Source organism: Mauremys mutica, chromosome 1, assembly GCF_020497125.1.
Source record: "Mauremys mutica isolate MM-2020 ecotype Southern chromosome 1, ASM2049712v1, whole genome shotgun sequence".
Taxonomy (NCBI): Eukaryota; Metazoa; Chordata; order Testudines; family Geoemydidae; genus Mauremys; species Mauremys mutica.
In genome coordinates this window covers 359895581-359913174 of record NC_059072.1, presented here as the reverse complement: position 1 = coordinate 359913174, position 17594 = coordinate 359895581, and the positions used below count along the sequence as shown (strand labels likewise).

The 17594-nt window shown below is 49.0% G+C and overlaps 1 protein-coding gene across 1 annotated transcript; it reads left to right on the top strand.

Moving 5' to 3' along the window:
* The first annotated feature begins 7772 nt into the window (after positions 1 to 7772).
* Positions 7773 to 8708, top strand: LOC123374314 (olfactory receptor 51G2-like). The gene has a single exon (XM_045024142.1). The coding sequence runs from the start codon at positions 7773 to 7775 to the stop codon at positions 8706 to 8708; it is 936 nt and encodes a 311-aa protein (XP_044880077.1).
* Positions 8709 to 17594: the final 8886 nt, after the last annotated feature.

Sequence of the window (17594 nt, the reverse complement as noted above, 5' to 3'; positions counted from 1 at the left end):
CCTCACCCCTAGGTGGCAGCACTAGCCCCCCATCAACTCCCACACTGAGCAGCCCCTTAAGGTGACTATATTTCCCACAGAGAAAACAGGAGACGCCGTCACTGGAATACCGTAGGGGACTCCCCCACACACACTCTGCCTCACCCCCTCCGGGGTGCTGCCATCTGCACTAGCCTCCCTCAAACATTCCCCCACTCCCATTTCCCCATTTTTTTGACAGAAGTGGACATTTCTCCTGTTTACTGTTGCCAACTGATCAAGTCAGCAAAAGCAAACAATAGAAATGTCTCCTTATTGGGGGAAGGGGTTAATTGGCTGGGACAGGGCTTAAAAAAGAGACCATCTTGGCCAGAATGTGAGGTGTGGTTACACTACCATGGATGTCTGCTAGGGTGGCTACAGCAGCTCTGTAACAGAGATAGTCCCTGGAAAAGGCTTGTTTGCATCAGCCCATCCATCAGTGGAACAATTTAAGAGCATAACAATGGCCATATGGATTCAGACCAAAGATCCATCTAGCTCAGTGTCCTGCCTTCTGACAAAAATAACGAGGAATACCATTTTAGAGACTAACAAATTGATTTGGGCATAAGCTTTCATGGGCTGAAATCCTCTTCATCAGATGCATGCACTGGAAAATACAGTAGGAAGATATATATATATATATATATATACACACACACACATAGAACATGAAAAATGGGTGTTGTCATACCGACTATAATGAGACTAATCAATTATCAGCAGGAGAAAAAAGCTTTTGTGATAACCAGGATGGCCCATTTCCAACAGTTGACAAGAAGATGTGAGTAATGATACGTCTATACTATCCGCTGGATGGACAGGTAGTGTTTGATGTATCGGGATCAATTTATCATGTTTTGTCTGGACGCGATAAATCGATCCACTAATCGATGCCCGTATGCCACCTCGGCAGGAGGAGTAAGTGGAGTCAGCAAGGGAGCCGCGGCAGTCGACTCGCCACTGGCGGGTAGTGTAGACATACCCTAAGACTCACTGCTACCTCCAGACAACAGGGTACCTCAGGATTTAGAGTGAGCAACACTGGAGCCTTGACAATGGCTTGTTTCAGATGGGATACTGCTTCCGTGTGTTGCTCAGTCCATTCCCATTGGACACTCTAACAGTTGGTACAAGGGACCTGCAATAGAAGTAAAATTGGGAACAAAATCTCTGTGGTACCCAGTCAGACCCAAGAAGGATCTTAAAGCCATTGGGTTCTAAGGTACAGGCAACAGTTGGATTGTGTCTACCTTACGATGCACTGGGGTTCTACCCCATTTTGTCAAAGTGAGACCTAAGAAAGAGACATGGTTGGCTATTAGCTGTGCCTTCAGGTCTGCTTCCTTTAGGACCTGCAGCATCTTGTCAAGCCTTTCCAAATGCTCCTACTTGGGACAGGTTGCGGGACAAAGTCATCAACATATTGGAACAAAACAGTTTGTTTAGAAAATTGTGACAGTGCCTGCCTCGTTTGCATGTGAAATAATGCAGGAGAATGTTTATAACCCTGGGGTACATGAGTCCAGGAATACTGGACCCCTGGAAACTAAATACAAAATGGTACTGGGAAATGCGGGTGAATGGTAAAATCCAAAATCCGTTACTGATGTCATTAATATGTATGTATATGTCATCAATACATACAAACACACCAGCCTATTGAGTAAATGTACCCTAACATTTCTGTGGATGAGCAAAATAAATTTGGACATAGAAGGAGGGCTCAAGCACCCATGCCCTGTAAGAAGCGGTGAGCCATCTTGCAAAGAGAGCTTGTTTTTCTAAGCTTCTGAGGTTCTGAGTTCCAGAGCTTGTTTTCTAAGCTCCATGCTTCTTTGTTCTTAGTTTCTTAGTCTATTAGTCTGTTAGTTTTAGTTTTAAATTTTAATTCAGTTAGTTAAATTAAACTCTTAAATTAGCTTCAATAGCTCTTAGCTTTAGCTTCTCCTAAACTCTGCACCTCCCACTCAAGAACTGAGAAACCTGGACCTGAACTCCTGGCATGGCGGAGGTGAGGCTGGCCCTTTGTCTCTTGCCACCAGAATAGCAAGGAAGGGTGTGAGCATATTAAGCAAAAGCTTTATAGTGACTAATGCCATGTGTACCTTTGGAATAATAGTGCCACATTTGTAATTCTAATTATTTTACCATTTTGTTACTATATGGATATTATTCTATTTGGCTCAATAAAAGTCTTCAAAGCTATATTTGCCTAACTGTCAAGTATCACAGGGGGAGGGACAGCTCAGTGGTTTGAGCATTGGCCTGCTAAACCCAGGGTTGTGAGTTCAATTCTTGAGGGGGCCACTTAGGGATCTAGCACAAAAAAATAAAAGCTGGGGTTTGGTCCTGCTTTGAGCAAGGGGTTGAACTAGATGATCTCCTGAGGTCCCTTCCAACCCTGGTATTCATGATTCATATGAACAGTGATAACAACCCTGGGTTCCAGGAATAGAGCCTGCAGCAGTCCCCTGTGATTTGGCCTCCTACAGTTTGTCACAGGGTTAAAGCTGGTGCACACAAAGCCAATCAGCTGAGGTTCCCTGATGGCCAAGTGGCCCCCAAGGGAATGTGCAGAGCAGACATGCTTCATAAAGACAGGTGGCCTCCTATCTGAACAGATGCTGCCTGTGCAGCCTTTCTGATGACTCCTTGTCTGTTAGGGTGAAGACTTCTGGTGTCAGCGGCTCCCCTTCTAGCAGGAATTGGGTACGTTGGAAGCTTTCACTGTCTTTAAAATGTGAAGTAAAGGCTACAAGCTGTTTCCCTTTGCAGATGTTCTGTGAAGAGGCAGAGGACTCAGCTGGGCTGTTGGGGTGACTCAGTGGCAGGGCTGGAGGGCAGGCAGCACTGGGTAGCTTGGGAACCCCTCTCCTACATCTGCCCATGCTCCACGGTGGGTTATTCAAGCTACACAGAAATGTGACATAAAAAGCGAGCTCAGAGTGTTAAAACCCCAATGCCCTGAGTCAGGATTTCTCAAGGGTTCCCATTTCTAGAAGTGCCATGTGCTCTGGGCCTGATCCTGCCAGGAGCTGAGTAAGAGAAGACCCCACGAAATATCAATGACTAGTTCCCAAATTGTGTCAGGTATATTTGCTCCTGGAAATTTAATCCGCAAATTCATTTTCAAAGGTTTTCTTCTCTGGCTCGATTGTGAAGGCAGGAATTCAGAGCTGCGTTGCTTCAGGGTAATAAGTGAGATAGGGCCTATTGCTGTTTCCTGACTAGCTGAGGGCTCTTGCACTGCTGCCCTGTAGATACCTTTAAGAGTTATATGGCTACCGGTATCTCTGCTCCCACCCTGTTCTCCGAGCATCAGATGTCAGGCCTCGTACCCTTTTCTCTCAATCCTCACACCCTCATCCTGGGCCCTGGGCTACCGGATACTTACCCAGCAGTCTAAATGGGTTCAGCACCTGGGAGTCTGTCAGTAGAGTGGCCAGCCAGCCTTCTTGAACCAAAATACAGTTTAATCTCAACAGCAGGAAGAAAGTGTAACATGGGAGAATAAGAGGGCTTTCAAACAACAGTCAGCACACGTCTCTGACCGCAAACCCTCACACTCTGACGGGGACCGAGGTAGGGCAAGGGCCTTCAGACTTCCCCAGCGGTGTCTGTGCCTGTCGGCCTGAAGAGCTTTTCAGCAACAGCTGCCCCACCTCTGCACAGACTCCCAGCGCTGGTAAAACAAGCTGTGTAACGTGGCTGGAGCCCGGAAATAGGCTCTTCCCAGCTTGTAGTCGCTCAATCTCCCTGAAATGCTGACTAAGAGCAATGGCTTTTCTTGAGCTGTAGTTTCCTTTGCTGCTTTTTTTCTAGCAGCCTGCTATTAAACTAGGAAGAGCCATAATAGAGCCAAACATAAACATCCCAATAGTTAACCCAATGTAGTTCTTCAGCAAATATCCCAAGAACTGGGTTTAACAGACACATTGATTATGGCAGCTCAGTTCCATGTCTGTCCCAATTCCCGGGTGCTATGGATTTTATTAATACAGGACAGACACTGTCAGAGAGAGAGAGAGAGAGAGAGAGAGCAATAGCCTACTTTCATGTGGGAAATGAAGTTCCATTTCCATGAATACCCATGTATTTGACTTTGAAATCCACTTCCTGCAAACCCTCATCGTGCCTGAATAACAGTTGCTGGGGTCACTATGTTCTAAAGAGTGAGGCTCAGGGAATGAGTATTTTCTATGCTGAGCCCAATGTCTGTTATCACTCCGTATACAGGCTACAGACTGTGTGACACTCTGTACCTCGGGGGAACACCAGCACCCCCATGTTCATCCTTGTAAAATGATTGTGTGGTATCCAGTGCAAAGTTTGTCATATCGGGTGCCTTCGGAAGGCACACGATGCACTGAGCATGGTTGTTATAGTGATGTTATAGTAATTGTTATAGTGATGTTATAGTAAGGTTACAGGTTATAATTTCATGTATATAGTTATGAGGCTTAAAATGTGTCCTCATGGCTTAAAATAAGCCTAGAAAAAAATTCTCCAAGATCAGAGGGGCAGTTCACACCTCATCAGTGTGTGTATGGGACAAACCCAGCCCAGGCTCACAGGAACAAAGGACCTTGGCCTAGGCAGCAACAAAAGAATCTGTTAGACTCTCAAGGGAGTCACCTCCCTTCCTTTGGTCCGTTTGGGACTGCGATGAGATAATGCTCACCTGACTCTCAAAGGAGGGGGGAGGGGGGGCAAAGCCAAGAGGGAAGAAAGGACATGATAAAAGGGAGAGACGTTTGCCAAGCTCTCTCTCTCTCTTCCACCTATATCTACAGACAGCACCACCAAGCGACTGAAGCGCTGATCAAAGGGGAGAGCCTGGCTGAAGAGCAACCAGCCAGCCTGCGGTGAGAAGCATCTAAGTTTGTAAGGGCACTGAAAGTGTTAAAATCAGCTTAGAATGCGTTTTGCTTTTAGTTCATTTGACCAAATCTGACTTGTTGTGCTCTGACTTATAATCACTTAAAATGTATCTTTGTAGTTAATAAATCTGTTTGTTTATTCTACCTGAAGCAGTGCGCTTGGTTTGAAGTGTGTCAGAGACTCCCCTGGGGATAATAAGCCTGGTACATACCAAGTTCTTTGTTAAATTGATGAACTGATATAAGGTTGCAGCATCCAGTGGGCATAACTGGACACTGCAAGACGGAGGTTCCCAGGGTTTTGTCTGGGACTGGAGATACTGGCTAGTGTCATTCAGTTGCAAGTAGCTGGGAGCAGCTTACATGTCCGAGGCTGTGCGTGAACAGCCCGGGAGTGAGGGTTCTCACAGCAGAGCAGGGTAAGGCTGGCTCACAGTCAAGGATTGGAGTGACCTAGCAGATCACTGGTCCAGATAACACCAGAGGGAAATGTTACAAACTGACAGAACCGAACCTGAGGAGACACAGTTAGATATTAACCCAGGGACAGAGGAGCTACTTGACTTTCGTTTGCTGACAAGTGACCGAATGAGGGCTGAGACACTGGGATCTTTTTAGGTTCTGAAGAAATCCAGATGACAGACGCTGCATTTTAAGTCCCACTCTAACCTGAGAAATCATCTCTGAAAGAAGATCAGAAGCAAAAGAATGGCTTGACGTATAGATGTGTAAATGTTATGCCAAAACTTTTCATTCTAATACAAATATTACAGATCAAGCTTTCATTGCATGCCTGTATATTGAAAGCCAAAAGCAGAGTTGTTGGAATCTGTACAGGAAGGAGCAGTGGTAACTTTACTGCTTAATGGCTTTTGCTTTCAAAAGTGTCTCAGAAGTACTCCACATACTGTGTTCAATGGGTTTGTGCTATTAACCATTTGTTCAGTGAACAGCTGTATGATACTGTCTCCTGGTAACTGACCAGAAGCTGTTTGTAACATTTACATTCAGCGTCATGAACACAATCCCTCTGCTATACCTGTACAAGGATATAAATTTACGGATATAAATTGTCAGTCAGGAAATTTAGGCTTGAAATTAGACGAAGGTTTCTAACCATCAGGGGAGTACAATACTGGAACAGCCTACCGAGGGAAATAGTGGGGGCGAAGGACCTCCATGACTTTAAGATTAAGCTAGATAAGTTTATGGAGGAGATGGTATGATAGGATAACGGGCTTAGTCAATAGGTCAATTAAGTGCCACACTGGTAAATAGTACAATGGGTCAATGATATGATATTCTTAACCTTTTTCCAGGGGGTATGGCTGGAGAGTCTTGCCCGCATGCTCGGGGTTCAGCTGACCGCCATATTTGGGGTCGGGAAGGAATTTTCCTCCAGGGTAGATTGGCAGTGGCCCTGGAGGTTTTTCGCCTTCCTCCGAAGCATGGGGCAGGGGTCGCTTGCTAAAGGAGTGGGTGGATCGGCTTATGTGGCCTGCATCTTGCAGGAGGTCAGACTAGATGATCATAATGGTCCCTTCTGATCTTGAATTCTATGATTCTATGAAGTCCTGGGTGAACAGATCCAGTGGTTTGTGTTTTAGCAAAGAGTCAAGCTGAGGTGCAGGAAAGGGGACTGTAACAGTGGTTGTATATAATGGACACCCATCACCTGTTACATGAGAATGGCTGAAGTAACTTGCACACTCAACTGGATATTAGTGTTTTCACTGTTCACTCATTTGTGATGCCATCCTCTCCCCCATCCAGCTGAAGTAACTGTCTCTGATAGGCTGTAACTTCCTAGATATTTGCAGACCCTTGCATGGAGAGAGGATGCGGGTCCTGTGAGGATGAAGAGAATCCTGTACGATGATCAAACTCTCTGGATTCAGTCATCCCTGGCCAGGTAAAGCACTTCAGCTTCTCTTGGAGGGATTCTTTGTGACAGAGAGTATCACCAGGAACAGTTGGTAAGGGAAAGTTAATAGAGCCTGCTTCTGATTGAAATTAAACATGGAAATCTGGAGTGATGCACTAGAAGTCAATGTTATTAAATTCAAAACCTTGCCTTAAGAATTTATCCCATGTGCTGCAAAGAGGCAGTGACATAATTTGGACTCTGAGGAGTGGAGAAAATAAATAATTATATATAATGAGGCAATAAAACAAGTTTATAAATCGCTTCACTGCAGGACAGATAAATACAAGGACCTTTTTGCACCATGCATTTGCCATGTGTTTATACACATGTCATGATACACTGGGAAATATTCAGAAGTGGAGGCCTGGAAAGGGTGTTGGGTTTTTTTTTGTGGGAAGGTCATAATTGTAAAATCAAACTGTGCTCAAGTAGGCTGCAGAACTCCCAGCCATAATATATCAATGGCGCCAAGAGCTTAGCAGGATTCAGAGGGACTGGATGTGTTTATATGAGTGACCAGAAAATCCAAATACAGTAATGAGGAATTAAAAAAAAAACGCATGAAAGGGCTCTAAACCTTCCTGATTTACACCCCAAAAATGTCTAATTAGTGGGTGTCAGGGGAAAATTGTCTCTTGCAGCAAGTTGTCTCAAAGCTGCCTATTGCAGAGCTTCTTCCACCTTCCTCTGCAGCATCTGGACCTGGCCACTGCATATTGGGCTAGATAGACTGCAGGTCTGATCCAGTCTGGCAGTGCTTATCTTCCTATCAGTGGTGTAAATCCAAGACTATGTTTTTGCTGACCTTCCTTGAGTTCCTGGGAATCTCTAGACTTGCACTGAAAATGCAGAAAGATGTCTCGCTAAATATCATCTAGTCTCCTGTTCTTTTTCCTTTCAGGAAGAAAAGTTCAAAACTCCTCGGACCTGCCCAGTATATTATGTCAGCTGTCAATGACACCAAATTCACACCTGCTGTGTTCCTTCTCACCGGGATACCTGGGCAGGAAGACGTACATCTCTGGATCTCTGTCCCCTTCTGCTTAATGTATGTTATTTCCATAGTAGGAAATTCAGTCATTCTGTTCATTGTAAAAACAGATCCAAGCCTCCATGAGCCCATGTACATTTTCCTTTCCATGTTGGCAATCTCAGACCTTGGCTTATCGATATCCACCATGCCAACAATGCTGGGCATATTCTTGTTTAACTTTAGGGAGATCAGCTTCGATGCTTGTTTTGCCCAGCTGTTCTTCATCCACACGCTTCAGTGCATTGAATCCTCTGTGCTCTTGTTGATGGCCTTTGACCGCTTCATCGCGATCCGTGACCCGCTGAGATATGCTTCCATCTTAACCCTGCCAAGAATAGCCAAGATGGGACTGGTGTGTGTGCTAAGAGGGGTGGCTGTAATACTCCCACTCACCATTCTCCTGAAACAGTTCCGATACTGTCGAGCCAATGTCCTCTCCCATTCCTACTGCCTGCACCAGGAGGTCATGAAGATGGCTTGTTCGGACATCAGAGTCAACAATATTTTTGGCTTGTTTACCAAACTTGTAACAATGGGGTTGGACTTGCTGCTCATCTTCCTCTCTTATGTGATGATCCTCAAAACAGTGCTGAGCATCGCGTCCCATGATCAATGCCTCAGGGCCTTGAACACCTGTGTCTCCCACCTCTGCGCCATCCTGCTGTTCTACACGCCAGACATCAGCTTGGTCGTGATGTACAGATTCTGGAATAGCTCTTCTCACTTGCTTCAGATTGTTCTGAGCTATATCTCCCTGCTGATCCCGCCCCTGATGAACCCAGTTGTGTACAGCGTGAAAAGCAAACACCTTCGTGCGAGGATAATCAGGGTGTTTGTCAAGTGAAGAATCAGTTCATCACCCATCTCCAGCTACTGCCACCGTTTCCATCCTGGACCCTTCCAACTGAGATGACATGACATACTGATTACCACTCTATAGAGAGAGGTTCAGATGGGATCTAAAGCAGTGGTTTTCAAACTTTTTTTCTGGGGACCTAGTTGAAGAAAATTGTTGATGCCTGTGACTCAATGGAATTAGGACTGAGGGGGTTGGGGGGAGCGAGGGGCTCAGGGGTGGGGCAAAGGGTTGGGGTGCAGGGGTGAGGACTGCAGGGTGGGGCTGGGTATGAGGGGTTCAGAGTGTGGGAGGGGAGTCTGGCCTGGGGCAGTGGGTTGGGGTTCGGGAGAGGTCACGGCTCTGGGCTAGGAGTGTATCTCTGGGGTGGGGCCAGGGATGAGGGGTTTTAGGTGCAGGAAGGGGTTCTAGGTTTGGGGGAGGCTCAGGGATGGGGCAGAGGGTTGGGGCGTGGTTTGGAGCACGGACTTACCTCTGGCAGCTCCCGGTCAGCAGCGCAGCTGGGATGCAGAGGCAGACTTCTTGCCTGTCCTGGCACCGCGGACTGCGCTGTGCCCCGGAAGCGGCCAGCAGGAGGAGCAGGTCCTAGATGGAGGTGCGCAAGCAGCTTCACATGATTCTAACCCACCAGCACCGCCCCCTCTCCCCCAGTTCCCATTGGCTGTTTCCTGGCCAATGGGAGTGCAGAGCCGGTGCTCAGGGCAGGGGCAGTGCACAGAGCTCCATGGCCCCCCGATTAGAAGCAGGACCCACTGCTGGCCACTTCTGGGGTGCAGCGCGGTGTTGGGAAAGGTAGGGACTAGCCTGCCTTAGCTGGGCAGCACCGCCAACGGGAGTTTTAATGTTCCAGTCGGCGGTGCTGACCAGAGCAAGGTGATCCAGCGACTTCCATGCCGCGACCCAGTACCGGGTCGTAACCCACGGTTTGAAAAGCACTGGTCTAAGGCATGGAGCAATGCGTAAGGGGCTCCCCCACCTGCTGGTGAGGGAGGACAGGACACTGGGGGAAGGAGACCAAGGCAGGCAGCAGCATTTACAAAGTGGGTTTGTTCATGGAGAGTGAGGGGATGGGTGAGATGTTGGCCCATAATTATCTCTATCTCTGGCTGCTCCAGTCTCAGAATTCCTCTCCATACAGTCAATAAAGAGAAGGGATGTCAATGTTGTTTCCCATTACACCTGACCTGTCACTGACCCATCTCTGGTTAAACATCCATAGGCCATAAAAAAAGCTACAGTCGCAGTCCTGGGCCTTCGTGAGTGCTCTGGGTGCAGCATGACCCATGGGTGCTGCATTAGGTGTGGACAGGGGCTATTCCAGGGGCACGGACACTCACCCTTCCCCTGCCCCCTCAGCCAGGTGCTTGTGCCTGAATCTTGTCACAGACCTGAATATCACAGGAGCCCAGGAAAAGCCATTCAGGAAACCTCCCCATCCCCGCTGATTGCTCTGCATACCACACACCTGTTCATCCCACTCCCCACCAAGGCAGAGCATAGTTGTGTGTGAATGAGGGTCTGACGCAGAGGACTCCTGGCAAAGGACTCAGGCCCAGATTCCCTACCCCTACCCCTCACCTCCGTTTGTGCTCCCCCAGCTGATTGGAAAGGGTGTAAACAGTCCGCACTCCCCAGTGGGGGCACGGCTAGCTCCTATCCCAGGCCAGGCAACTCAATGTAGCGGGATCACCTTTTCAATAGGTAAAAGTGGGATGCACAGGAGCCCCCTTCCTCTGTGACCCTGCCCATCCCTTGTCTTCCCCCTTGAAGCACCACCCTCTGCTCCCCCTGTTCCCTCTCTTCTCCTCCCTCTGCCTCATCTCTTCCCCCAAGACTGCACCCCCTGCTTCTCCTCATTACCCGAGGCTTCACCCCCTCTCCAGGCCTGAAGCCAGAGACAGGCCATGGGAAGAGCTTCCCAGGGAGCCAGAGCCACTATGTGAATTCCCAGGCCGTCCTCATGCCCTGGAAAGGGGACTGGGACGGGTCGAGAGCAGCCCCCAGCCTGTGTTCCCACCCCCCAGGATGTTCAACTCAGAGAAGATGGAAAATCCGGGGCTCCACACAGCAGCCTCGGCTCCCTGGGCAGCTCTTACCACTGCCTGGCTCTAGCCTGGCCGGGTATCAGACCCTCAGGGGAAGTGGAGGAGCAGGGGGCAGGGCCTAGTGGGAAGAGATAGGGGAGTTCATGGGGCCTCAGGGGAAGTGGAGGAGCAGGTGGTGCAGCAAAGCTGAAACAATGCTAACCACAGCGAGCAGGGAGATGGGGTCTCCTGAGTAAACGAGGAGAATGGCGCTGGAGGGAAGAAGAGTCTGTGTTTTGAAGTCTGAATTAATGTGACCCCCACAAAGGGGCTCTTGTTTTAAGTATCCCAGGCTGAGAGTAAGTCACTGCAAGGACCTTAGAGGGAAGGGCAGGGAGCCTGCAGGGCCACCTCAGACCCCAAGGGGGCACTCTGGGGTAGCCCCCGTCTGCAGGGATTTGGGCAGAGTGGGCTGCACTCTTGGAAGCCGTCATCATAAGCTGCAGGTCAGCCCAGCCCCCAGGCTGCTCTAAGCTCCACTGAGGCAAGGTGAGAACAGGCCAGTGAATCAAACCCCTGTAACTGTCTCCTTGCCATCCCCACTCTCTGCAGCACAGGGGGAAGCTCTGCTGGCACAGCAGAGAATCCAGCTGGACCTGTCACCACTCAGATGGCTGGAAGGCTGGTCCTGTGATCTGGGCACTGCTCTGCGACTCAGGATTTAATTCCCATGCTGTGTGTGACCATGGGGAAGCCATTTCCTCCCTTATTGCCTCTGCACAGGTGGATAATAGCCCTGCCCTGCCTCACAGGGGTGGCGGGAGAATAAATAAATTCCAGGTGCTCAGATACTCTGTGACCCTAAGATTAGGTCTATGTCAGGGTTCCAAAGAAAAACACACCTGCCATGTGTCTTACCACAGCCTCCTGTGACAGCTGCTTCTGGGCAGCCCTGTGACTCCAGCACATTGGTGTCTGTGGCAGATGTGGGGGTGCTCGGAGGTCACAGTGAGGGATGGGTAGTGGATTTCTGAGGGGAGTCTTGGAGCATCACAGGAGTTTCAGCACAGTCACCAGACCGGTGTTTGCAAGACATTGAGGCTGAATGGGTCTAACTGCCAAACAATGGAGCAGTGGCCACGTGGGCCTCATCTTAGACTGTCTGGCTGGGAGAAATCAGTCTGAGGGCAAAGGTCAGCTCCACACCTTGACCCTGTAACACGGACACGGCTGAACACTACGGTGACTGGGTCCAGGCTCACACAGGTTTCAGCACAGGCTGCTTCCACAAGAAAAGGGCAAAGAGATGGGAAGATGCTTTCAGAGACACAGGGAAACTAGGCTGGGTCCCAAGAGCTCCTTGGCTTCCCAAAAGAATGTAAGTTGTCCAGTTCTGTTCCTCTGTCTCCAGAGCAAAGCCTGTCTAACTTAGCTTGTAGTGAGACATGGAATAGATGAATGTAGGTGTGTGACAGCTGCCTGGTATTTCAAAACCATTTTCTCTAATGCTTTGTGCTATTTGCTAATAGACCTCTTTGTTTTAAGTAGGCTGGAGGTGACTGTATACTTCTGGTCACAAGCACCCGAAAGGAAGAGACTGAGGTGTCCAGTCAGACCTTCTTGGTGATAAGCATATAAGAACATAAGAACGGCCATACGGGGTCAGACCAAAGGTCCATCCAGCCCAGTATCCTGTCTTTCAACAGTGGCCAGTGCCAGGTGCCTCAGAGGGAATGAACAGAACAGGTAATCATCAAGTGATCCATCTCCTGTCACTCATTCCCAGCTTCTGGCAAACAGAGGCTGGGGACACCATTCCTGCCCATCCTGCCTAATAGCCATCAATGGACCTATCCTCCATGAATTTATCAAGTTATTTTTGAACCCTGTTATGGTCTTGGCCTTCACAACATCCTCTGGCAAGGAGTTCCACAGGTTGACTGCACGTTGTGTGAAGAAATACTGCCTTTTATTTGTTTTAAACCTGCTGCCTATTAAGGCAGGGACCACAGTCACAGTTTTGCTCTTATTTCAATGGATTGGTGGCTCATTCATTCAAGAAATAAAAAACTCAAGTGAAAAAGAAAGAAGCCGAAAATGATTCAGTTGAAGCCCCACTGCTGCATGTATCAATAGATGTATTTGTGTGGCGGGGGGAGGGTAAACTTGTACAGACACAAAGAAGGGAGACATGATCAAAAACTTAGAGAACCACTCTCTAGTCTGACCTCCTGTATAGCACAAGCTGCAGATTTTCACCCAGTTACCCCCGTATTGAGCCCTATGACTTGTGTTTGACTAACGCAAAACTTGTGTTCCTCTAAAGTGTGTCTTTCTCATTGGCATCTAGTCTTGCTTTGGAGGTAGCAGGTGAATCCACCACCTCCTTTGGGAGTTTGTTCCACTGGTTAAGCACCCTCGCTCATGTGCCTCATTTCCAAATGTAATTTGTCTGGCTTCAGTTTCCAGCCATTGGTTCTTGTTACAGCTTTCTCTGTTATATTAAAGAGTCCTTTAGTAGCTGGTATTTCGTTCCTGTGAAAGTGCTTGTCCACTGTTATCAAGTCAGCTCTCAATCTTCCCTCCTTCTACTCACTATGTGCCTGTTTATGCAGCCAATGATGAGTTGGAAACAAAAGAGGAGGAGAAGGACCTGGGTGTATTAGACAGTTCCAGGCTGACTGTGAGCAGTGGTCCTCAACCAGTCGATCGCGATCTCCGGCGGCCGTGCTGTGTGGCTGCCACTAAAGCTATCCCAGCCTCACACTGCTCCTGGAAGCTGCCACTGTAGCCCCGCGGCCCTAGGGGCGGGGGAGCAGGGGTCTCCGCGCACGCTGCTCCTGCCTGCAAGCACCACCCCTGCAGCTGCCATTGGCTGGGAGAACTGAGGGGGGGAGTGCTTGCAGAGAGGGGCAGCACGCAGACCCATTTACCCCATGCCCTCCCCATCCATGGGCCTCAGGGGCACGCTGGCCCATTCTGGGAGTGGTGTGGGGGCAGGGTAGGCAGGGAGCCTGCTTTAGCCTCCCTCTGCCTGCTGCCGACCAGGAGCCACTGGAGATAAGCGATGCCCGGTGGGAGGCCGCACTCCAAACCCCATTCCTGAGCCCCCTCCCAGAACCAGCACCCCATACCCACATCTGCACCCCAAGCCCCACCCTGAGCCCACTCCCAGACCCAGCACCGCATACCCACATCTGCACCCCAACACTCTGCTCCAGCCCAGAGCACCCTCCTGCACCCAAAATCCCTCCTAGAGTTTGTATCCCTCAACCCATCCTGCAACCCAATCCCCTGCCCCAGGCTCAGCCAAAGCCCCCTCTTACCTCTTACACTGTGAACCCCTTGGATTGTTCCAGGAGGGGAGGTCCCTTCCCTTCTCCCTGAGGAATGAAAAGGAGGACCCAGGATCCAGGGCCCCCCAAAATTATACACAGATCTCAGTGATCTGCTGCTAGGTAGGCCCACCCACCCAGGCACAGGGGGACTAAATGAGTTCCCCAAGGCACCAGAAGTATGTACAAGAGCCTGGAACTGAATCCACTTCTTCTGAGTCCCAGGAGTGGGCCCCCATCCAGTAAGGCAGGCCAGCATCCCTTCTTCCTAGCTGTACGGAACCGTATTAAAACACATATTGTTGAGGAACAGAGGGACTAAGTGAGCTGCCCAAGGTCACAGAAGAAGTCTGTGGCAGCACCTGGAACTGAAGCCAGTTATCCTGAGTCCCAGGCCAGCACTTTAACCACTGAACCATCCTTCCTTTCTGGGGGTAGTGACAGGTGGGAGCAGCTGGTGGCTCAGCATGCTGAGATTACCAGAAACCCAGGGAATTACACTCCCGTGACATCGCTACACAGGAACCCAAGAACAAATCCTTTCCCAGATGATAACACTGAGTCATGATTTCTCCTGAATCTATTCATGGACAAATCGTCAGCCAGGGCACGGAGCAGGGTCATAGTGGACAAGAAACTCCACATCAGCTCCCGGTGTGATGCAAAATGGGCTAATGTGACCCATTGGGACATAGGCTTGGGTCAATGAGTCCACTCCCCAGCTATGGCAGGCGACCCCGGTACATCATCCATTGCATGGACCTGTCAAGCTCCATCTTAAAACTAGCTGGGTTGTTGGCCCCCCCTCTGCTCCTGTTGGGAGGCTGTTCCAGAACCTTCCTCCTCAGATGTTCAGAAACCTTCTGTCACAGAGCACAGGCCCGATGCTCTGGAACTGCTTTGTCTGAAGCCAGCCAGGACTCTGGCCTGGTGTGACTCCCCTCAGGGCACACTGTCCAGGGCAAAAATCCTCCTTGGCTATGGTCTTCCTGGACCTCCGAGCATTCAGCATCCCTGTTCACACCATGCACTTCCCCTGGCCGGGTCCAGCTAGACAGGACTCTTTGGGAAGCCAGAGGGCCCTGCACCACAACTCCACCGTTAGCCATGACTCTCAGCCAGCAGGTAAAACAGAAGGTTTATTAGTCGACAGGAACACGGTGCAGAACAGAGCTTGTTAGCACAGAAATCAGTGACTTTCAGCCAAGTCCACCTTGGCAGGACCCTGGGCTGGGGCCCTTGCCTCTCTCCTCCCTCAATCCCTCATCGCAGACTCCAAGCTCCCAGCAAGCCGACCTCCCACACACCCGTTGTTCCCCCTCTTCTTTCTCTGATTCACGGGCCAGGTGTCCTGGTCACCTCCCCGACTTGGGTCTCAGGTTATGAAGGGCATCGGCCATATGCAGAGGGAACAGTGTCTCCTGGCCCCGAGAGTGTCAGCAAAAGGCACACACCCTTATTTTTAACCGCCCAGGCAGTGGTGCAATACACAGGGAAACTGAAGCACACACAATATTCATGCAAAACACTAAGATTCATATATCAGAGGGGTAGCCGTGTTAGTCTGGATCTGTAAAAAGGGACAAAGAGTCCTGTGGCACCTTATAGACTAACAGACGTATTGGAGCATGAGCTTTGTGGGTGAATATCCACTTCGTCGGATGCATTCACCCACGAAAGCTCATGCTCCAATACGTCTGTTAGTCTATAAGGTGCCACAGGACTCTGTGGCTTTTTACAGATCCAGACTAACACGGCTCCCCCTCTGATATCTGGGTACTAATAGGCTCTTTAAACTATCTGGGCAAGCTATAATGAGAACCAATGGCTGGAAACTGAAGCCAGACAAATTACATTTAAAAATGCAGCTCACAGTTTTAACAGCGAGGGGGCTTAACCCGTGGAACAAACTCCCAAGGAAGGAAATGGATTCTCCTAATACCTCTGTGGAAGCCAGGAACTAATTAACAAGGATTTGAAGGGATCTTAATGAATGTCAGTTACTTAGCATGAGTTAGGCTAGCTGTGACCCTAATGACGTGAGATTTGTAGAAGCAAGATAATGTGAGACAGTGAACTGTGTACAAAGTTATTACGACCTTGCAACAGTCTAACCAAATATGCAGGCTTGCTTTTTCTTAGTAGTGAGACAAATAAGATAGCAGAAAGGCTTATGTATAAACAAAATGTATTTGTTGCTTTTTACCGTCTGTATTATTGCTAGAAATTGTCTGTAACAAAGGTATAAAGCTTGCTGTAATTGTTTACCAGTTGAGAGACCTGTCCGGGACTGGGGTGACCCTGTGTCCTATGACACTCTCTCCCTCCATTGAAATTACTGGAGAAATAATAAAGTATTTAATTTTGCTGCACCCAAACAAAAAGCGAGAACTGAGTTTTTCTCTGACAATTTGGGGGCTCGTCCGGGATGGCAACGCCCACGGACCCACAGACGGCTACTACGGATCATTCCCCTTCGAACCCCATGGCGCCACATGAGAGGTATGAGACCTTTTGAAATCTCTATTGGGGTATCGGAGGAGGACTTTCCGTGAGGACGTCTGTCTCTGTTGGGCTCACGCCATCTGAACTTATTGACTGTGCAGCAGGATCAAATGCAGAGTGGTATTGGGGAGAGGCCCCAATAAGGTTAGTTTATAGCAGTACTGGGAACTGCTGAGTTGGCCAAGGTAAATGCATAGGTAAATGCATAAGGTAATGCATAGGTAAATGCATTAGAATGCACCGGTGCTGAGGGGTTTTTACCGCCTCAAGAGGGGTTGTCATACCGCCTCATGGTATTGGTCCGGACCAGGTAAAGATGCATCGTGGTCAAAAAAAAAAAATTTAAAAAGAGAAAAAAAGGGTTAAAAAAAAAAAGAGGCCTTGGTGTGTGTGTGTGTGTGTGTCCACCAGTGTGAGTGATCGTTATTGGAAGACGCCCAGAGTACCCTGTGAAGCGGAAGCTCATGATCAGGACTGCTCTAACGCAAGCCTGGTAACTAGTGGATCTTTAGGAGATCCGACCCACGGTGGGCTGACTCAGCCTGGCATAGTCCAGCGAGGAAACTGCCTGGGTCTAGGCGTGTGTGAACCCATCTTCCCTCCCTTTCCCTTCCGTGTGGGCTACTGACAATCTGATCATCTCACTGGATGCAATTAGAGTAAGCGGCGCCGTCTCCCAGAGACTAGCCAACGCTCTTTTCTGAAGGGAGGTGTAGGAGAGTCATAGTCTTCCTTGTGAGTCTCTCCTGTGTGAGTACCCTGTAGGGAGAGATCCTTAGTTTCTGAGCCGCTAGCGCGGACAGGGCACCCTCTCTGTGTAAAAGACGTAATGATAGTAATAATACCTTTCATGTTCATGGTAGTCATGCATTGTCATTACATCCCATGAAAACCCCTAAGATTGACATATCTGCTGTAGAATCTGAAATCCATGGTTTAATGCAAATTGAGATTTGAAATATTTGTTGTACTAGAAGTACAAAAGGGGGGAGTGTGGAAGCCAGGAACTA